The sequence below is a fragment of the Myripristis murdjan genome, chromosome 7, assembly GCF_902150065.1.
Source record: "Myripristis murdjan chromosome 7, fMyrMur1.1, whole genome shotgun sequence".
NCBI lineage: Eukaryota > Metazoa > Chordata > Actinopteri > Holocentriformes > Holocentridae > Myripristis > Myripristis murdjan.
This window is the reverse complement of record NC_043986.1, coordinates 21614142-21637470: the sequence shown is the minus strand read 5'-3', so window position 1 is coordinate 21637470 and position 23329 is coordinate 21614142. Positions and strand designations below refer to the sequence as shown.

Genomic DNA, 23329 nt, shown 5'->3' with positions numbered 1-23329 from the left:
CACAACAACAAACAGCTGAGATAAAGCCAGATGGAGTAATTTGCCTTGTGGGGAAAGGCTGCTCTCAGTTGGAAAGGAGGTGTTTTTTTTCAGTATGACCTTTTGTTGATCATGTTGCCAAGCAAAGACACATAGTCTTCAGAAATAGCTTTCAGTTGGTACACTGAAAGTACATGCTTTTAGTTTCTTATGTTGTCAAAACAAACATATTGAAGTATTTACAAAACAAAATCAGTACATGTTCATAACCAACCACACAAGGCCCCTAAAGAAATTACGCAACATGCATATATGTGTCACACAAGTATTTATTCATGTCCTTGTTTGGATGAAAAACATTTTATGGCGATGTCTAACAACATATAACTACACACTGACTGTACAAACGTGAGAAAACAAATGAGTATGGTTGCAGGGCAGTGGTCGTCAATTGATATAAAAAGGCTGAGGCTGTTATTAAAAACTGATATTCTCAACATGCATTTTAAAACACAGTACAGCACTAACAAAGACAAATGGTTCTATAAACAATATTATTGACACTGACATTCTGATTCAAAGTTAAGAGAAAGGAAGAAATATGAATCCAATGAATACAGTCTGCTGTAATGCATGGTGAATTCTTTTTTTTTTTCTTTTTTTTTGTCATGTCACATTTCTGAACATTCTCAATTTTTATGTCCAGTTTTGGATGTTATGTTCAAAACATTTTTTTTAATAACATTTTATTGAGATGAAAGTATTGGAAATCATTTTTTACTATCACCTACCATTTTGTAAGGCAATAGCTAGTTGTTAAAATATACAGTTAAGTTGGATTCACCAACTACAGTACAAACGTATGGAGTGTTGCCTCGTTTTACGTCGTCGTATGCTTAAATCCAATATGGTTGTGCAACACCTTACAGTATATTTTGTGATTTTTGCCGCATTCTCATCTGCCTGCACAATCCATCCAATCCAAGGCACATGGTAAAGTCATTCAAGAGTGTCATCATTGAGTTCAGAGGTCGCTTTAACATGAGGACTGCATACATCTAAACTCTGCCTGGACTTAGCAGGCAGAGCATCTCCTGGGTTGTGGAGTTATGGCAGCGAGAAAATTAGTGTACAACAGCCTATGTTTCAAGTTCACCATCCCCTTCATGTGCTACTGTCCGATGGCTTTGTTTGTGCCAGTGTTTGGTTTGGTCCTCTTCAGTGAATGCTCATGTAACTTCCGTCCAGGTGAAATCTGTAAACGTAGTGGCACAGGAATGCATCAGTCAAAGGTCGTTCAGCTGTACAAGAAAAAACACACATGACCGATGACCTTATGCTTTTGATTTCAGCATGACAATGGAAAATACGACACACAATTTGTGAAGCGTATCATGTGATTTGGGCTTCAAATGATAAATGGGAGCTTGCTAGTCATGTGACAGATACACTCAAGCATGTCCTTGCCTTGAGATACTTAAGGTGCTTCATCAAGGTGAGGACTGAAAAACTTTGCTAAGATCTACAACAAAAAAGACATGCCAAAAAAATGATTTCATTTCATTGCTATCACAGCAGTATGAAACCAGCAGATCACAAAATGAAAATGTGGATTTGAAAACAAAAATATGGTAGATCTGATTAAATGATGAGTGCTAAAGACGTGACACACCAACAGAGATGGGATCTCAAAATAAAAATGACTGGCACTACGACACAAAGCAGCCTGCCGTGTCTGATTGATCTCACCCTTTAAGTGCTAGAAAGGTTGTCTGATGGTTCATCTGTACTAGTGGCCTCAGCACCAGCCACCTCAACTGAATCTGATTTGTTATGCATTGTGTCAGACTTCGACATTTTGCTTTCTGGAGAAAATCTGCACACATAAACATGGACAGCAAGTTAGGGGGAAGGAAGGAAGGAAGGGGAAGAAACAAAGGAAGGAGGAGAACCAAACATCCCAGGACCCAAACATTAGTTTGAGGTCACACAAGCAGAGCAAAATAACATGTGCCAACATGAGGATAAATCCCCTTCAAGCAAATACAGAGAAAATATAATAGTAATGTGTCATTTGGAGAAAGAGAAAGACACAAAACAAAGGCTTGGATATGTTATCGCTGCAACAGGCATGCATGCAAAGGAAATAAGGATTGTACTTCTGTGTGCTTTCTGGCAGTGGAGGGAGAAAACATTAATATCTACTGTATCTTTAAGACAGCAGCCAGCATTGTAGCTTAAATCCCATTAATTATTACATTATGGCTCAGTGATCACCTGTGATCATTCTGAGCTCTCACTCAGTTCCTACTGCTTCCACAGCTTCAGTTTGGAGATTAAATGAACTACAGCCAATGAAGAAGTCCTCACCTGCTGTGTGTGGGACTGCGGCTGTATGGCGCACCGGGAGCTCCATGGTGAGGGTACTGAGGTGTGTCGGGCGAATCGTACTCTGTTAGGCCCACCGCCAGCTGGTTGCGCCAGTTCCCTGTGCTAGCCACTGAGGACACTACAAACAAAGGAAAAACAAAACAGCGAAAACACACAAGTAATATTAGAGTGTAACTCACAAGTAATTCTTTAAGTGTTGTTATTGGAAACACTCTTAAGTCACCTTAACGTCAACACTACAATTTTCTATACTTCACAGAACTGCATTATTATGGCAATATGTTATTACAATGATGTTATTTTGACAGCTTTATATTCAAACCTCACATTCCCATTACATATGTATTTATATATGGGTTTGACCATTAAGGATTTTTGAAGGCTGATAGCAGTACCAATACAAAATTTCCAGTACTCTGTTTGTCCCCTGCAAATTTAATTCTTAGCAGAATTAGAAGCATCATTTAGACCATTATGTGCCATTAAAACTACACTGAAATACATACTAATTAAATTCTCTTAAGTGGTTTTGCAGCTTCTCAAGGCAGGGTGGTCCACCATACCTAAAAACATAATTGGCCAATTTTATGAATAAATAAAATGTGTAGAGATGTTACAAAGTGACTGTTTTTAAGTGGCTGTGTTCAGAGAAGAACGTTCATCATATTACCAGTGAGTGAATAACATGATTTGCTAAAACCTGATATTTATTAAAAGGCTCATATCAGCCAGATACATAATGTGTAACCATAGTCAACACTAAAACAAAATATAATTTTATGAAATGTTGCATTTGTTAAAGAAACCTCTAAAGACAATAAATAAATATGCATTGTGACATACTGTATTTTATATAAAATCTTGGTTTCTTCCAGTGTTTTCCATTTGCTGTCACTAATAGTCTGACTGGGGGATGTTGGTTTCATTCACTGGGTATTATCAAACCATTTGAGGAAGTGGTAGTGATGAAAGGCTATATAAATAAACTTGACTTTTTCATGAGCTCTTACCTGAGGAGTAGGAGGTGGCACGGCTGGAGTGGCTGAAGGGAGCTGGCATGGTCTGGTAGCCCAGGCTGAGCTGAGAGCCGCTGTCGTAGTCGTAGCCGGCCAGCACCCCTCTCCCTCCCTCCCTGTGCCCGCCGCTGCGATGGTACCAGCCCCTCAGATGCTCTGCCACCAAGGCCTTCTGCATACTCTTGGCCAGCAGCTCGTTCCTGGGCCCCTGCTTGCTCCGCGGTGGCCTCATGGTGGCGTAGGGGTTTTGGGAAAGACCATCTGTCCGGTCACTGTTGTAGTGCCTGTATCTGTCGTGTCCATGATACCCATTTATTTGGTAGGAAGGGTTGACGTTGTAGTGGCCCTCAACCTCATTCTCATACATGTAGGCACCGTTTGCGTAAGGCTCCATGTCCGGACAGGGGTAGCCGGCTACGTAGTAGGCACTGGGTGCATAGTGTGCTGGGGTGTCATATACATAACTACAACCAGAGGGGTGCTGCACCAAATTGGGCATACTCCCGGTATTCCCGTACACTTCCACTCTCCTGTGTAGACGATGCATGTTTGGGGTTCGGGAGTCCAGCGTGCTGAACTGGGAGTTGGCTGCTCCACAGTAGTCCAGACTGGACTGACTGGTGTAGGAGGAACAATCCTCCAGGGCCTCTGTGCTGTTGCTGCGGTGCACCGGTGACAAGATAAAAACAGGCTTCTCCGAGTCGGTCTCCTTTCTTAGCCGAGACTGTGACTCCAGACTTCCACTGCGATGCCTGAAGCAATGAGAGGACCCCTCTGACCTGAGGAGGGAGCATCATTTGTTATGCTAAAGGTCCTGTCAGAAGAATGGAGGCAATTATGGAAAAGTTCTGCACTGATTAGTTAAAATGAGGGTTAGGGTTTGGGGTGAGAGGTTAGCTTAAAGGGATAGTCAACTAAAATACGTCATTTCACATTAAAATGTTTTTTATTGTCGTGATTAGGTGTGGAAAACATGAAACTGCAAGAATCTGAAGCAGAGAGAGACCTGTTGATGGATTTATTCTCAGTCTTCTGAGGAATCAGTTTTGCTGGGGGCTAAGTTACTTGTTGAGCGATCCAACTAGTACACAACTTTATTTATTCCTTCCACCCCGTTTGACTGACTTGATTGACAGTAGTAACAATTGTTGGTCATAAATCCACCATCTTACTGAGGACTATTTCATCATTTTAATGTCATCATAAGAGGCGAGTTCAAACAAGTCTCATATGGAGCTTTAGCTAGCGATGGCATCAGTCTTGGACTTATATCAGTTCTACCAAAACAATCTCCAAAGTGTTATTGTTTGCGAGCAAGCTCTAGAGCAATGTTAGCCATAAAAACATTTAACATGCTGTTGCAGTTCCAGTTGTAACAAGTGGAATATTTTCCTCTTTGCAGGACAGATAAGTCGTGACAATATAGTTATCCTAAGGGGAACTAAAGCCCACCTAGCCCTGCTGGAATGAATAACCACAGAAAATGCAGCTGCTAAAACTCATTTTATTACAGTTATTGACTTCTAGGACCTCATATCTTGGTTAATAATGAAGATAGTGCTGAAGATAATATTGTAATTTGGTTTTCCATCCCTTTAAAGATATGGTTAAGGAGAAGCAGGGATTTGGGTGAGGTTACTGTAGGTGTGAACATTGGGTTATGTTTGGGAGCAGTGATCACACCTGAGCTGGCTGCTGCTGTAGGCATTGCGGGTCATAACCGGGGTGGGAGGCATGCTGCGTGGATCTCGAGGAGGTCTGGGTAGGGTTTTATAAGGGCTACTGTGGGTGGAGGAGACATCTCTTGGATTCTGGTAGAAGTGGGAAGACTCCTGGCCTTCCAAAGCTAATCTGAAAGGGTGTGGTAATAGTGAAAGGATTAAAAAAAAAAGAAAAAAAAAAAGAAAAAAGTGTGACAGGTGAGGAAAGGAATGAGGCTGCAAACATGACAGTGCCAAAACATAACATCACTGCTTCATTCCAAAAACAAGACCAAAAAAAAAAAAGTTGTGAGACAAGTTGTGCTCCAAACTAAATCTTATGGCAATTAGTGAGCGGGAAAAGGGGCAGTGATCTATATCCCAACCTGCTGAGGTTCTTGTGGTGGTGATTTTCCCTTGGTGATCCCTGTCTTTCCACATCAGCGCCCAGGGAACGCATCGGACTGAGCTGAGGGGAGCCCTGAACTGAACGCGACCGTGGCCTCTGACTTGCACTGTCCGAGTCATCTGGATACAGAGAAAGCCCATGGTAGGAATACTGACACTGGCATAATAATTTTTGCATATAGTATAAATAATAGCAAATCAGGTCCTCTTTCAGTGCAACAAAATGTGTTTAACTCACCATCATCCATTGGTAGACTTGACAGGGAGCTGCAGTCTGAGCGGACAAGTTCATCTGGAGGAAGAGATGAAATTCCACATGTACTCAGAATATAATTTGACAGTTAATGGCAGTGACACAAACACATCTAGGCGATACTGTGACTGCCAGCTTGCATCATACCTGCAATGATCACTGAGGCTCGCTGCGTGGGCTTTTTCCCCATCTTGATTCTGTACTGGTTCATTTCGTCCTCTATCTGCTGGAGTTTGTGCATGGCGTCCAGACAGTTCCTTCTCCTCTTTTTCTTGACTGTTTTACACAGCTCTGCCTCGTTTGCCAGCTTCTTAGCTGCCTCCACAATCTTTTGCTGCAGGGCAAACCTGCTCTCCAGGTTCCTTAGGTAAGGGTCCTGCATAAGGAGCAGCACATCGTCAGGTTTCCGTTTCATTGCATTAAATCTGATAATAGCTGTTATCGTTAACTGATTTCATTATTTACTTGAGATTAATGAGGATCTCATATCAATCAGAGCTTATTATTGTCCTATAAATATCCATATATTTGGAATACTGTATAGCCACTGATTTGGCTTGTACTCCAAATTATACTACAAATACTACAAATTAGAAGCTCACAGTGCTAATACTCAGAAAGGATAAAGCATTAACATATTACACACAGGTGTAAACAGAGGAACACAAGACATGAATTGCTACTTCATTCTATTATGCCACACCAAATACAAACCTCATTGTAGGGGAAAAGGTCATCTAACTTGAAAGCGGTGCCAATTCGCCGCCTGACTTGAGGGGGTCTCTCCCCTGCAGACAGGGGATATTCTTTTGGCAGCTTGCCCGTAAGCTCCTGAGCAAACAAAGCAAAGCCCTTAGACGCTGAAATACAAATGTTCTGTTGGCCACACAGCAACACAGGTTAACAGAAGCAGTTCAGCTGACTGAATCTGCCTGCTTAGACAAAGACAGCAAAAGCTCTATGCTGTAAGCTCATGTCAAGCAAAAATATCCAAGTCCAGAGCTAGCGCAACACAAAGAGATTTCTCACCGCCTCTCTCAGGCAAATCTTCTTCAGCTCTTTTGTTTTCTTAGCCAAAATTTCTTGGATCTCTTGTTCTTTTTTCCTCAGCTCAGAGATCTTCTCCCTCTTCTGCTCCTCACTCACTTCAGAATCTGCAGAACCTGTGCCAAGGACATTTGGACAATTTTATCCATTGATGCATGCTTGCTAATATAATGTACAGTGCATATATATTCAAACATAATGGTGCTATAAAGCCACCAGTAGAGAGGGTGAACTCACACATCAGGTCGCTGCCTTTATTTTTACATTCACAGTACGCAATTCACAGCTCAGTGTTTATAGTTCAGAGCTGAACTTGTGAGCATGACACTTGAGTTGCTACTGCTACTGCTTACTGCTAATGCTACTTAAAATAATATCCCTTGCAACACAAGCATGGACTTAAAATAATGACACTTGCTCTACATGAAGTGAAATAAACTGAAGTGACCAACCTGTTGATACCAGGCTCCCGTTGCTGGCTGTTATGAGGTTATTCTTCAACCCAGTGTCTCCTAACCTGGTTATTTTCGATCCCCCCTGCTCTGTCAGATCCATGGCAATTTCCTCCAAACTTCTTGCTGCGCCTAATTTAGCCTAAAGGGGTAACAAACCACATAATGGAAAAGTTACTTTAATAGGTGCTAAATGCAATTTGTTTGACATGTAACATGTGATGTCATTTAAAATACTTACTTTGCTTTGCTTTCTGTCCAAGTAGAACTGATGCTGACTAATCGCCATGACCCAAATGGTTTTGATCAGAGAATGGCTGGCATACCACGTGTGGATGAGGAGGCCTGTTTGCCCAAAGGTACGCTTGGTCACTGCCCGCCTGTTGCCAGGAATACACCAGAAAAAAAAAATTGGAGATTGAGTCACAGTTTTAAACTCTGCTCAAATTACAATTTCAGTGACACTTATGATTACTTTGGATAAATAATCACTGAGTCAAAGGCAACCTTAAGAACAACATACATAAAACAATAAGTTTGTGAACAGCCAAAGAGTAGATTATAAAACATGCTTCTGATGCTCACCTGTGTGGATCATTAACCTCTACAGCAAATTTTTTCTCCCTGAAGTACAGGTTTTCCAGCTGCTTCCACTGGTATAGCTGAGAGTAAAAATGGAAAAAACAATAACAGGTTGAAAAATTGATCTATTCTCCAGAAGGTGAAATACAGAAAAATGAAATGGAGCTAAAACACTGAAATGGTGCCCGACATATGTGCACTGCTGCAGTTCTAGCAATGCTGGCTTTAAAACTGAAAACCTCTCCCTTTTGAATATTCCTGTAAAAAATATTGTAAAATTATCTATAACACTGTGCTATGAGTTATCATGACTGACATCAAATAAACTATAATAAAAAAAAAAATAATAAAAAAAAAACAATAGCGCAGGTGTTTTTGGCTTGCATACCTGAACCACAGTCATTAAAAAAGCCAGGCTGTAACATGAACTGTCATTACAGTCTAGGCCGCCTGTCATGCCAAGTCTGCAATAATGCAGGTGTTAGAGGAGAGAAGAATGCCACAAGGGGACATTATACAAAGACTCATTGCAATATACACCACTCTCCATGGCTCATCACATCCCTCTCTGTATCACCAGGTGCTCACTGACGGCAGCCAGATATGAAGAAGCTATTTCAGTCAGTGACTCACTGTGTGTCTGGAAACGGTCTGAACCAAACAAACCCATGAGCTGCCAGATAATGGTTATACAGACAGCACAGAGTGGCACTGATTGTTATCGTCCATACTGCATATGGACACTTGAGGGAATCTTTTGTATCATATTACATTTATAACATTCAATAGCAGCTGTCAAGTATGGATGAGTGAACATTCAACAGTTTTATGATAAAAAAAAAAAATGTGTTTTCAAACATTGATGATGATGGACACTTATCACTTCAACATTGTAACACAATGTAGAAATTAATTATTTTTGAAAATTTTACAAAACTGAAAATTTGTTATTTTCAGGTAGACAAAAATATTAAGATGTGTATTGCCATCCAGCCTTACCAGAAGATGTATAAGACTTCTCAAGCCTTGTTTCCTGAGTTGGTGCGTTCTTAATCCTAGTTGAGTTGGCTAGTTGAGGCTCTCAGCACAAACACATACTTTATGCTGTCTCCTGTCAGCTCCTAACTTGTCTCCTCAGGTACTGTGAGAACATGCAGGATAACGCCCTGATCCGGCCCCTTTCCCCTCTGACATCACCAACTCACTCCCTCTTCCCCTCTCCACAACAAACTGCTGTTCGCCACGGGCCTGTTTACATAGCTCAGGAACATGGCAGGTATGGATGGATCAACCTATCTAAGACAGAAGTCTGGACCAGGAAGGCTATTGTCAGTAAATTGTTCCTTCTTGAACTTTGATAACACCAGAAGATTATTTTCTGCATTCAGCTCCACAAGCACACTATATAAGCCACACACAACATAGCTGACAGATCACTCACATGGGTGTTTCTTCCATCAGCATACAAGCTACAATAACACCAATGGAACAAGAAAAGCAGGTTCACACCTCATATATATGTTTCTCAAGCACTACATTTAAATTTCAAATACTAGTCACAGTTAGATAAGTTTTAAGATACATACAGCGTTCATACTTTAAAGAATTGTGTTTATCACAATGACATAACAGTGCCACGGACTGACATTTTGCCCTGATTTCTCAAGTCTGGCTCACTCTGCTACACCTGAACTGGAGGCCCTGCCCTTGTTGGAGTGGAATAGATGATGCATGTATTAATGCTGGTGAATCACCATGCTATGTGCAAGAAGAGCAACCCTTATCCATGCCCTGTTCAATCATGTCGACACTCCTCCAGTGCAAAAAGTCAAGCAGAAAGACAGCGCAGAAAGTCAGCGGAGACATTTTAGAAACTGAGCCACATCATAACTGGATATTTACCTTTCTTGGTTTAAGTTTATCCTGCAAATCATACTGTCCGATTCCTTTATAGCTGATTCCAAGCCACCATGGGATCCCCTGTTTGTCCTGTGAAGCAAGAGCACGGTTTGGTGGCCGACTCAATTTCAGCAGGCAACAGCTGTCCTTTTCCATGAATCAGTGCAGAGGCCTTACCTTAACTTCGTAATAATGAACACCATACGTGGGCAGCGATTCCACTAAAGTCAGATACCTAGAATGAGAACAATTTTTATTAAACCCACCAGCTGTTTTGAGAACATCTGCATGTGGTTTACATTGGAATCAAAAGCTGGTACTCTAACAGAGAGAATGTGATATCTCGAAAGATGCCTATGCACTCAAGTGAATCACAATGATTCACCGGTCAGCCAGCGACCACGGGTGGGTATTGATTTCTAACAGAAGATGAGAAAAGGAGTGCCAGAGAGAAAGAGAGGGAGAAAGAGAGAGAGAGAGTGAGCTCTGGTGGAGGTGAGAGAAAGATTTATGAAGTCGAGGCGAAATAATGTTCCCTTTCTGATGACTTGTGGTGAACTGGCCGCGGAGAGTACACTTATTGTTTTTCCAATACTCACTGCACGATGGCCTGTCCTCGGGAGACTCCTTTCAGCTGTTTGTAGTGTTCAATCACACGATCCTCACTGTAATGTCACATTCACAAAACACCTTTTCACTCTAAAACAGCTGCACATCATCACTGCAGGGTATCACTGGGCATAATTTGTATAGTGTAGTGTTGCATGTATGACCTTAAAAACAGTAAACTTTTGTTCACTCCCTGGTTTTAAATCAACAAGCCTTCTTGATGTGTGCATTCAAAATTTCCAATAAACATACCAGTACGCAAGTGATGGATGCTCCTTGAGCACTTTGGTAGGAAGAGTTGGAAGCTTTTTTAGGTCAGCTCTGGTGTTTTCATCACTGAAACAAAAAAAATGTGACAACTAGGTTTTACAGTTGAGCTAACGGTAGGGATATAATATGCAATGATGCAGTTCTTCTGCATTTTTCAAGTGGTTCGGCTTTGAAAATAGACTTCAACATAACGTAAATAACCACTTGTTGAGCTCAGCCACATGCAACAAAGCTACTTTATTCCTATCTTACAAGGCTCCTTGATAAAGAAGTTGCTATAGTGAACAAAGGCAGCAAACCACCTCATTCCTGCAGCTGGTAAAGGCCAGGTGCCAACATGCACAAAGATCTGTGGTATTCCCCCTGAACACTATATGCACACTTGCTAAAGGCAGCTCTGTTAAACACAATTGAGTTTGCAATGTAAAGCCATCTCCACTCTGCAATACATGGCTTCTGTCAGCACTATGAGATTCATTAGTTGACTGGTGCAAGGTCATCAGCTGTCTGTGGTAGCCCTCACACACCACTGCTATTGATTTTTGTTTTCTGGACTCTGTAGGAACAACTGAACTATTGAATCACTGTGTTAAACGGTCATTATTAACTTCCCCTGTTGCGGTTAAATACCTCTTACCTAGATGATAATATGTTCTTACCTTGTGTAGTCTCCCTTAGCCTCCTAGTGACAAAAAAAACAACATGTTATTAGATTGCAAGCTTTCATGTTTTTATAGCTGCAGCAATTAATGCAGTCATTTCAGGCAGTTAAAAGGCACTAACCTGCAAAGCACTTGCAGCTAATTTGAAGACATTTTCACTCTCCACCTCTATAATCCCCTGAGAGACATAAAAGTGCATTAGAATCAAGCATAAATAGAGTGCAGGAAAGCTAGTCTGTTGTATTATGAGCGACTTTCTACACCAAGAAACAGTATCTGCTTTGTTTTGATGAGTAACCTACTCTCGAAATAAACCACCGTTCATGTCCGCTTTCTCAACCGCTTGCCTAACATTCCAGCCAGCAGAGAGCAAACATTGCCCTGCAGCCACTGTCTGTCTGAGCTGAGGGCTGGGGGATTGCTTCGAGGGGACAGAGACAGTGAATCATCAGTGACTCCCTGACCTTCTGACAAACCAAAACTAGCAGGATGATTCTTCATTGTTCCCAGCTCAAGAACAATGCAACCACAAACACTTACATTGTAGACAGCAGATTTTGCATTCAGGAAGAACAGCTCCACTGTTATGATATCCCTCAGCTGGGTGATGTTTTCTATGTAGAACCTGTAAATGATGACAGCAAACACACATAAAAAATCAGAATTAAATTATGAGGTAATTTTTCACATTGTTGTTGTTATCAAATAAAGTGACATACATCATGGATAGGCCGATGAAAAACCAGGTGCTATTTAAAAGGTCATAATACCTTCAGTTTGAGCTTTTCTCTGCCTAGTATGTAATTTTCAAGAGTGTAAGCAGCTTGAGGAATGGTGGGAGAGGGGAGGGGTGGTGACTGGGACAAAATTGTAGCATGTATAATACAAATCTGTAAACCACCAAGGATAATAATAAGCCAAAATTTGCATAAAAATCCAGGGGATAAAAGCAACAGCGCATGATGTATTGTAAAGATTGTGGCCAGGACGGATACCATTGCTACACTGATAAACAGCTGTTAAAGAAAAAAAAAACACCCCCTAGTCAGCAGAGTGCTGCTCCCTGCTGGAGTGCATGTGATCTGCATGGGGAGGGGAAGACTTACCTGACCAGGAAGTTGAGGGCAATGGGCCCCGTCTTCTTCGTGAAGTCATGTTCAAGAACTCTGCGGTCCATCTGCAGCCACTTACACTGACCACTGCAAGAGCAAACACACTGAAGTGTCAGATAAATGCTTCTTGTGAACAGACACATTCATATACAAATAACTGTAAACACAAACAGAACCGTTTACATACTTGTCATCAACAAACGTTAGTCCGAAGAATTCCTTCTCTTTGAGGTTGAAATGGGAGGACACCAAGTCGAGCAGTTCACGTGACAGCAGCTTAGGCTACGGAGTGGGATTTAGAGTCAGTAACAGCTATTCAGTCTGAAACCAAACATAATATAAGACCAGCTACAGAGCAGCGTCCCTGGAGTGCTGTGCTAAGGACAGAGTGTCTTGCTCAATGACAATTCAGTAAGTCAGATGCTTAGCACCTGAACACAGTTTGAAGGGCTGGTTCCACTAATGACTCAGCCACCCGATGCTGGATCATTTGCTGCACATTTCTACGTATATTCCCACTGAATACAATTTATCTCATCACATCACATCATGTCACACAAATGTTGCTGCCACAATATTATTTTTGCATCAGGTGCTATCATACCTGAACCAGCAGCTCCAGCTTCCTGTCGTCAAGCAGCTGCACTTGGCACACTCTGCCTTCTGTCATCTGCAGTCCAAGGAAAAGAGGAAGTTCAGGGCTTGTGACACAAATTGCATGATATTCCATCTCTATATCTCTATATTACCACTGGTAATATAGAGATTCTGCATATTGTAGGGATGGGCTATATGCACAAAATCAATTATCACAATATCTTGATCCCAATATCTCATCAATATTGTGATGAGATCGTAGGACTGACTACCTGCGCTTTCAAGAGATATTTTACACACAAGAGTTTTTATATTTTATTTATTTTTCTTTTATAAGCAATCATTAGTAATGTGGATATGACAACCAAGCAGATAGAGGCAACTAATAGAACAGCTAGAACAGAAAATTGCATCTTTTTACAGTAATGCAGCCTTTAAAATCAGGAAAAATCAGGAAAAATACAACACTATGTCACTATATTACAATTACAATATCTTTTCTCTTATTATGATATCAATATAATGTCAAAATATTGCCCAGGCCTTGTTTATTGGTAAATTTTCACCATTATGGAAGTGTAGTACATATAAGACCCTCATTTTTCATAATGTTCCTACAACTAGTAGTGAAATATAGAAAAATAAGCCAATGACATCATGCATCTGTAAGAGGGAATTTGTTTGTATACAGAAATTCTATCAGAAAGGATCCATACAGAGTATGAACCTGACTGGTACATACAATGATCCTTTTAAAAGGGGAAAAAAAAAAAAAAAAAAAAAAAAAAAAACTTGACGTTGTTAATGACAATAAAACCATTGTCTCAAGGATTTATTACTATGGTAACCAAACCAAGGATTTGAGGTTCTTACATTTTCAGTCTTTTACATTTAACTTTGCTCTTTCAGCCCATGAGCCTTTTCTTTATTTGAGTATACAAATGTCTACATTGTTCCTCAAAATCACCTTTTTCCTTTTTTCTCCATACAGAGTAACATTTATGCAGCGAATTCCAACCAACATGCAAATGTTCAGACAACAACGTTAACCACAGCGCCATATCAGATTCTGGCAAAACTCAGCACACATGAAATCCAGTATTTTCAGTCTCATATTCCTACAGTATAGGAAGGAAACATCACTATATGTTTGTGTAAGATATTCATCATGACTGTTATGCCCTTTGAGCAAACCTCCCTCTGATATATTCAGGTTGATGTAGTAGAACACACAGGAGGCACACTGTACAACATCTGATAAATCTAGCAGCCACCAAAAATGACAGTTTCAGGTTAACCAGTTTTACTACAAAACCTGCTCACGAACCGAACGATACACAACACACTAAGCCTCTTTATCCAGCAGGATGAGGCTGATCACGACTTGTAACACCTGGAGTCAACCAAGCAGTTGTTTTACCTGGTAAACCTCCCCAGGGAGGGTGCAGGTGTGGATGCATCCCTGGCCAGGCCTCATCCTCTAATCAGAGTCTTGGATCCAAACCATGAAACTGTTAGTGCCGGGCCAGGACCCCAGCCGTTCAGGATTGACCGGCAACTTGTTCCATCCAGGCTACTGACTCTGACTCTGGACAGCCGGGCCCTCGCCAGGTCCAGTGACGTCTTGTACCCTGGCCAGTTTGCGTAACATCAGAGCTGACCTAATGAGCACCGTCTGGGTCAGTCTCCTGACTGCTGCCTTTCAGTTTAGGGTTTACTCCTTTCCCACTAAGCCCCAGTGAACATAGGTTATAAGGGAAATATGGCTGGCTAATACACACACCAGCTGGCACAAACTAGCTGGCTCCAATGTGAGCAACTGAAGCATGTCTACACTGTCTGCTAATACAGATTTTTATTTGCCCAGAAATTTTTGAGCAGTTTTATTTCATCCATACACCATATAGTGGTTGAATGGGTTTGAATCCATATATCAGGTTTCTCTTACCTCATTTTCCTGTCTGTTTTCACTGAGCAATGTATAAAACTATTTGATTACAATAGGATTGTAGATGTCCACTAAGAAACTGCTTCAAACAGCTCAAATATAAGCTTTAATAAGCATTATACTTCCCATTCATGTACTGCTTCCTCAGCAATAAAAAAAAATATTAAACAAATTGTCCTGCTCCATGAACAGGGAACTCACCCACTCACTCCTATAAATTATTTGTGGTATAGTTTTAATGAGCACTTTGTCAATTACAGCCCCTAGATAGCATCTCTGTTTTTTACTGCCACAGCTATAAATTGTCTTTCATACTATAAATTAAAAGTGCGTATTCAATTAATCCAATTAATTCTGAGTATGGCTGCTAGTGACATGCACCAAAACTATTGTCGTATTGATCTGAGTTTGATGTAGTCACGGCAGCAATATAGTGGGATGACTTTTTTGTCTTTGTAATAAGTACCCCACTATAGTGCAGATGGAGCAGAGCATGCAGCTGCAGGCGTGTAAAAGTGCTGGCCACTAGATGGTGCAGAATTTATTATTTTTTGTGTGTGGAGCCAGAATTCACAGGGAGAAAATGGCCCCTTAAACAAGCACACACTACTGAGGGATTTCCATAAGCAGTCATTAGCTCAGCAGTGGAAAAGGCGATCCAGCTTGGATGACTGGTATTTATGCAATATAGATGAACTGAGTTGGAGAACCAGGTAAGACTTTGGGAATCTATATCATCTATCATCTCAGTGACAAGATCCGCTATTTATATCTCACGGGACACAGCAAACCTCACAGCCAAAAGAGTCTCATTTCAAACCCAAATCAAGCAAACATATTAATTTTAGAATTTACAAATGCCCACTGATTAATGTAATCTGAAATTTATGCACTCTCATATGAGAAATAATGTGGCGCTGTAGTCACCAGCAACTGGGAATTATTTAAACCTTGACTTGACTTCTCCTGCTGTATCTGTATGAGGCAGAGCTGGTGATTTTGCCCACAGCACAGCAGACAGTGCTGCTTAGTCAACCAAAAACAGTCTATTCACCCTCAATAAAAGACCGGCCTTGGGCCTGTGGGGTTAAAACAGGTATTAGAACTTCATGGAGAAGCAGCAGCGGGGAAAGATGAAAGAAATGTCAGTCTTTGTGCTTGTCTCTCTAGAGACTGGACAGACAGGCGCTCATCCAGTAGTGCGCCGCAGGGTGGGCATAGTCTGCGGCCTGAGGTTGGCTGGTATAGACAGCTTGTTATAATGTGCTACTGTGAAATATCCCAGTATACATTTGTAGGAGGCACAGATGTGGCCTTCTTGTAAGGTGCTAACGCTGTTTAGAAAGATGAATCATGCTTGTAGCGGCTTCTTTTAGCACCTGCCAGTGGAAATGTTAACATGAGAAATAACACGAGAAATGATGGAAAATACAAGATGTGAATAACCACATTCATTTTTTATACAGAATTATGTTGAAAAATATTGTCGCATTTACAAATCCAACGATCTTTTGACAAGTACAATTCCTCAACCCTATTTCTATTTTAAGCTAAAAATCAAAAGAGAACAGTAAAAAATTAAGATGAAAAATTGTACGGGAAACAAGCAGGAGAATTTCTTTGTCCTGGTTCCCAGTGTTTAACACGTCACATCGGTTAAATGTCATGTACAGACTGAAACCTATCTTATCTCAGTTTCCTATGCACATGCATTATTGATGAAAGCTGGTCTCACACACAAGCCAATGTCTGCTCTCTATGCTTACATGTTCCTCCGAGCGCACCCGCTGCTATCACACAAACCAGGGATACATCAGCTGACACTATTCTACACAAACTATTTTACATTATACTCTTTAAAACAACACGGAAACCATTGCAGCCCGACTGTGATTGTTAAGAGTAATTGGAGAAGTGTGTTTTCACAGGATGAACTCCACAACCATGTATCTGGTCACTGGATTCTCCCACAGAGACAAAGACAAGAAGCCGAAGAAACTGGAAACAGGCCCACTGACAGGACACTCTCTCCAATACACTGTGATGTTCTCCAGCATATTTTCCAGTTCATGTGTGATTCTATGGCACAAATGGATGCACAAAAAGCAAATCCCCTTCTGTGACTGCTGCTGATCTATGAAGTGACCTTTGCCAGCTGATCCTGACTGGTGATGACATTGAGACCTGTAGGGTCAACGGTCACTTCGAGTCAATTTGTTTAAATTCAAATCGGCTATTTTAACTAGTACAATGCAAAATAAGTCGGGTTATATTTTCTTGTCTTAGAATGATACAAAGCTATAGGGTTGCAGCTCTTCAGCAGGAATCTCAAGCACAGGATGCTTGCAGTATGTGTACTAGCTGTCTAAAAATATTAAGTCCATGCCAGGGCAAACGCTACAGGCAACATTACTGAGCGTACAGGTCCTGTAAGAGACCCTGGTTCCTGTGGTTGCAGAGACTGTGAGGTGAGGGGTAGAGTGCAGGACATTCTTCCTGATCTGATACTGTATCTCATCCTGACTAATGTTGTCAGGGCTCAAATGGAACCTATCAGCCTGCATCTCCCAAAGAGAACCATTCAGAGTGTTTGTGATATCCGGAAACTTCACCAACACAATGGGGGTCAGGATATTACAAAAATCAGAACACAGAGAAATATAAATTCTGTTGTTTTATAATAGCTGCTTTCTTATTCAGAGGAAGGCCGCATTGATGGGAAATGATTCATGTGAATGATGTCATCATGCAGCATAGCTTTCTGTTAACATCCTCATCCCTATTTGTGAAAAGCGCATGTATTTAGGCAGCAGTGACTTGTGATAGATTAGGTGGTGGCTGTCCTAAAGGTTTAAGTACCTCTGTTGTGGCACATAATTCAGATTATATGGGAAGTAGCAGTACTCTATTAGTAGCCACAGTAATAGCCACTCTTTCAGCTCTCTCATTTCAGCTTCTGTGTAGCATGGCAGCATTAGCAGCATAATAGTAATAGCATTACACATATTTAAACTAGTCTTGGTAATATTATCATAATGGAACCAGTTAAAGTTGCGATCAATTTGCATCCACTTCAGAGTAGCTGTGTACAGAGTGTTTGCACTGAGTGTCAGCTGCTGTGGTGAGAGATGTGTTATAATGTTGAAGTGTCCTTGAGGGTCCTTGATTATGTTCAGACATTAAGAAAAGAAATATCGTCAGAAGAGGCAGTATTTGCGCTTTCGGATGACATGATAAGTCTGTACATGACTTAGAATTTTGTCAGTCAAATCAAATTTGGCTGTTCAGTACAGAGATTCAGCTATTCAATCCTCTTTTTTTTTCATGGAGACTATCTGGCAATCAAGAAATCCATTGGCATGAGTTTCAGTGAAGATTTTGACTACATTAACATAGTCAAATGCAACAGAGTCATGCAAACACATTTTCGAGAGTTAAAAAATCAATAAGACAGCTGCATATGATGCAAGATTTGAATTGCCGACGTACTATGTCGGGCTACCATATGGATTTGTCAGAATAATGAGACAGGCAGCACACTAGCCAATTTTTATTTTAACATTAAAAACAACATGTAAATACATAAACAAATGTAAAAGTTCAAGATAAATTCACAGCATTGGCCGCTATGAAATACCTGACATCTCCTCTTCAACAGGATATATATTTATTTATTTGCAGAAGAATAAATTCATGATTCCCGTTATTTATAATTCCTCATTGAAATGTTATCCCTGAGCATTTTTATGAGCTATCTGTTTTATCCTGTTTTTGTAATGCGCACTGACAGATGCATGGGTTTTGAAGTTCAATTATATCTCTTCCTACTGTTTCCTGTCTGTCTTCGCTGTACCATCTAAAACCTGAACCAAGATAATGAGGACGCTCATTATCTAAAAACAGAATAAACCACGCTTAACTTAACTCAATGTCCTCGCAAGGAGGGCTTAGAGGAGAAGTTTGTTTTCTGTTTACGGCATATTAACATGTAGATCCCAGATACTTTATTGTTGATCAGTGCCTATAATGTCAGGTATGGTGATTACAGTAGCAAGTGATTTCATTTTCCAGTCATGACAGCGCTGTAATTAATATCATGTACAGTATGTAAGGTCAAACTGTTAGGGCTCTGTCTGGGTTGTCCATTTACTGTAGCTACAAGGCATCAGCATTAAAACGTCTCTAGTTTTATTGGTCAGTGATGTCTCATTACAGAAAGCCCTGAACTGTATCAACGAACGCAGCATCTCACTGCAAAACACCAAGTGGGCCTTGGTGATATGAACAAAATAAAATATCGCAACATGTTTGACGATATCGATACTGTAACTATCCTGAGGGGATGACTTTTGGTGCTTCTATAAGACACTTAAACAAAGAGATTTTGTCTAAACCATCATAACTAAAGATATGATAATGGAACAGCTAGAACAGTCGAACAAGTTCAGAAAACAGCATCGCTTTACTGTAATGCAGCCTTTAAAACAACACTTACATCATAATATTAAGATACCCAAAATCCAAGATGATATCTACTCTCATATCACGATATCAGTAATATTGATATATTCCCCTGCTCTAACACAGTTCTGCTTCAGGACCATTCTTGGGGTTTCAGAGCAGTCCTCTTTGACAGTCCTACTATAAGGGACTGCAGGCTTTCAACATCAGGAACTGCAATGACTTTCTGCAGAGCCCGAGGGAGAGGAGCGGAGACAGGGATGTGAATGTGTGGGGAAAATTGAACACCAGTACATTATATAACCTAGACTAGGTGACTATCTATCGAAAACCCTGTGAAAGCCACCTGGATGACAGTATGTAACAGGAATACTGCTGACACTGGCTGTGTTGTAATCAGTTGGTATTCAGAGTCCTCACCTTTTTGACAGCACCATGCTCATGATGTGATGATGTCATTCAACTGGCTTCATCTCTCCATCAGTATTGGGCACCACTCTGTGTCATTAAGCCCCAAGTGTTACTGCTCTCCTGTGCATTCCCTTTGTGAGAAATGTATGAATATAGGATAACTTGCCTTTCCTAAAAATAGACTCGTCTCTCTTACCGTAGCACATTTCTGAGGTGACTCTCTGGAGGCTATAGTATCTAACATGAAGGTTGTTAACTGAGTGCTGCCTGGGACACTAGGAGTAATATTTACAACATTTCATTGCTGAGGAGCATCATGGAGGTGAGGCAGCATCTCTACTTGTCAAGTTTGCATGTTGACAAGCAAGGGAAGCAAACTGGAGGGGGCTCAACTGTGGCCTGTGTGTCAGATTCTGATGGATTCTATCCTACACACCGACTGAAGGGGCTATTTTAACCCCAAAACACGCGTGCAGTGGTCTTTTCCTCTTTCTAGAAGTTTGCCAGAAGAGAGACAATAGCCAGCCATAGTGCTACATGACATTAATCTCAGCAGGATATCCTTTCCAACGTAGCTAGGAAGAGCAATAAGTGTCACGTTAGAGACCAGTGTCATAGAGAAGAAACTGTCAAACAGTTCCTGTTTACAATGCATTGTGCTTTAAATACATACAGGCAATATATGTGTCTTCCTGCAACTCCGAGAAAACATCCAAAGGACAACCTCCTGCTATGTTTTAAGTCGACATCTTTTTCTATTACAAGACTAAACATAAATTGAACATCACAACCAAACAGAACAACAAACAAATGACAATGAAGCTGCGTAACCCCGTGTACTATCGCGTCATTTGCCAGGTGACTACTTTGAACTACTTGTGCAGAAACCATAATGACTACCAGAGGTGTAACGTCCTTGGGTAAGCAGGAAAATACACCTCTGCTACGTAACCAGAGGCTGTGGAGCTGCACAGTATGAATGACTCATGAAACCACATATAATACAAAACAGAACATGCAGATTTTACGCACAAAGCGTCACAGAGGGCCATAAAAATATGATGAACGCTGCTGTCATGGCTTTGACACAGGTGTGCTTCACACAACCCTTTGGAAATTATGAAATGATGATTCATGTGCCAGGCTCAATATTCAATACATCTCTAAAGCCAGTGTATCTTTACCACATTGTGTGCTCACTCCTGTGCCTCCTGCTGTACAGCATGTTAGATTCAGCCTAGCCTTGGAAATGGGCACTAAGCAGTAGATCCAACTAGCTACATGTACTTTCTATCACACTGTAAAATGAATGTAAGTCCTTTTCAACTTGCACACAACCCTTTGTTTCACATTTTTTTTGCACCTTTATAATAAGCACTGCATTGCCTAGAATAAAAAGACTATGCGAGGGCCACCTGCCACTGACCACAGAGAGAACAATGAATATGCTGCTGTATGCTCCTTTACAGTACATGCATGGTTTCAACCTGAGCCCCACGGCAGATGTGGCAAATAAGATAACACTCAGTGTTTGGCTGAGGAAAACACACCAGTCAATGACAGTGAGAGCCAAACCCATGGCGTTACAAGGTACAGTGGTTCATTGATCCTCTGCCGTTCACACGCACGTATAACTCAGTCTACTTTGTCTCTCTCATAGGGGAATAAATCAGCTCTATCACTTCACACAGCCTTACCTTTCCGCCGCTGCAGCTTATATCCCACTTAGGTGTTGATAAGGCAGAGCTTCCCCTGCATGCTGATGACCCATTCAGCTTTCCTCGGTCTGCTCCCGGCGAGCCTGTGCTGCTGCGCTATCGCTGGCCATGTTCATTCTCCTGTACTACTATAGCGCACACTAGCCGTGTATTCAGCCTCCCTCACCACGCCTTCACCCGCCGGCTATTATGTGAACAAGCCCCGCACCCCACCCTCCCATCCAGCAGCTGCCACCGGCTCGTCTCACACCGCCTGCCTGGAAGCCTAATAATGAAATGGCAGGGAAATGAAAAGGCATAAATGCATTAAAACCACCACTTTAATTCAACACATTTTGTAGCTGCCCTGCTTGGAGTCAATATTTCAAATATGACAATAGCTTCTTTTTTTTAAGCGTAAAGTTTGTCTCACCACATAGGTACATAGGGCAAAATAAGCCCATTGCAGATTATTAGAATTAGAATATCCCTCACGAGTTGTTATTTATGTGTTTATTTTGTAGAAATAGCCCATCGAGGTTTCAAGTCTGTATATTGTAACAAACATTGGGTTTATAATAATGATATCATAATTTTTTTCATGTGCTATGGTATTATCATTATAACATTAATGAAAAAGGCCTGTTCCCATAGGGACTTAGAGTTTGTTCATGGTGGGTTTAATGAGATTTTATTGTGGGCAATATCATGTCATTTTTATCTGCTGTAGGCCTATCACTGTTTCAACACTGCACTGTACAGTATGCAATTTTTATGTGTATTAATTTACTATCCTTGTGAAAAATATGGAATTACTTTAAAGTAATTAGCTAGTAAAGAAGACTAAAGTGAATTATCTACAATGTTGTGGGTAAGAGCTTCATCTAAGCAATAAGACGTGTTTGTCTCTGTCTGTCTGTGTTTGTTTATTTGTTTGTTTGTTATATGTACCACTTAGACATATTCACAAAAGTATTTTTAGTAGTCCTTGGCTATAGAGAAAAAAATATATAATATAGCCTATGGCTTGAGACCAATGAACATGGGGAAAAAATAAAAATATGACCTGTTGCAGAAGATGCAATTGGGCATGCATAATCCTAAAGCAAATGAAAGAGCAATCCAACAAACACTGACAGCTCAAACTTCTTTGATGTCTGTGTACACAGTGCAATATGCCATCAGCACCAGTTTCAACCAGTTACTCTCTGATAAATGATGAAACCCAAAAATATTGGGACCACATTATGATATTTCATGATCAGTCTGGAGGTTACATTTTTTTGACATTCTAAATGCCCTCATTTGTAAATATGAAAATTACTTTACAGACAAGCATAGAACAAAGAACATGTGTACCAAATTTCATGGAAACAGTTGTATGATGAAGTAAAGCAGTAATTACATAAGAAAACTTAAAGCTTCATCAGTTTGGATGTTCAAAACTCGATCAGTGATCAGATTTCTTTATTAAAGAGAAAATTCAATCAACTGACAAATTTGCACAAATTTAAATAATTATGTGGAAGAATTGGTGGATGTTGCTATGCTGCCAAGCACCCTAATTAGTTGATTTTGCATTTCATTATTTACCCTCTTTGACATTTACAATACAAAAGACACAAGACTGTTGAGCCAGACGACTGGTGTGGGTTACACATGTAATATTCATTCCCAATCAGGTGTGAAGGTGTTCCTGAAATATTGATCGCTCTCTAATTATTGGGTAATTTTCCAAAGAAAATCATTATTAAAGCTTAAAAAATTTAAGCTATTCCAGAGATATATATTTAGGAAGCTTAAGATGGATAAAGTGATGACCTGCATTTTGCATC

General features: G+C 40.6%; 1 protein-coding gene across 2 annotated transcripts; it reads right to left on the bottom strand.

The window, feature by feature from the left end:
- Positions 1-292: 292 nt before the first annotated feature.
- frmd4bb (FERM domain containing 4Bb) lies at positions 293-21581 on the bottom strand. Of its 2 annotated transcripts, XM_030056368.1 has the most exons (24): positions 14398-14481; positions 12985-13050; positions 12568-12662; positions 12375-12467; positions 11809-11893; positions 11390-11446; positions 11266-11288; positions 10589-10672; positions 10327-10392; positions 9905-9962; positions 9731-9817; positions 7832-7908; positions 7488-7626; positions 7247-7388; positions 6777-6910; positions 6462-6578; positions 5895-6123; positions 5733-5786; positions 5473-5614; positions 5070-5237; positions 3381-4165; positions 2350-2488; positions 1729-1855; positions 293-1234 (listed from the first exon to the last, which is right to left on the bottom strand). In XM_030056368.1, exons 1-23 carry the CDS (start codon positions 14452-14454, stop codon positions 1732-1734), a joined length of 3021 nt encoding a protein of 1006 aa, XP_029912228.1. In that variant the 5' UTR covers positions 14455-14481; the 3' UTR covers positions 293-1234; positions 1729-1731. The 2 variants fall into 2 exon arrangements, with proteins under 2 accessions (XP_029912228.1, XP_029912227.1); XM_030056367.1 differs by lacking the exons at positions 1729-1855; positions 14398-14481 and adding an exon at positions 21495-21581.
- Between the last annotated feature and the right edge of the window lie 1748 nt (positions 21582-23329).

What these genes read in the sequence shown, in the direction of transcription:
- frmd4bb (XM_030056368.1), bottom strand. Translation starts at nt 14,454, where the DNA reads ATGAGGCCTGGCCAGGGATGCATCCACACCTGCACCCTCCCTGGGGAG. An exon ending in ATAAACTTAAACCAAGAAAG is followed by an intron (nt 7,909 to 9,730) that starts GTAAATATCCAG and finishes TTTTACTCTCAG; the next exon opens with CTATACCAGTGGAAGCAGCT. An exon ending in AGCCTCAGTGATCATTGCAG is followed by an intron (nt 5,787 to 5,894) that starts GTATGATGCAAG and finishes CTCTTCCTCCAG; the next exon opens with ATGAACTTGTCCGCTCAGAC.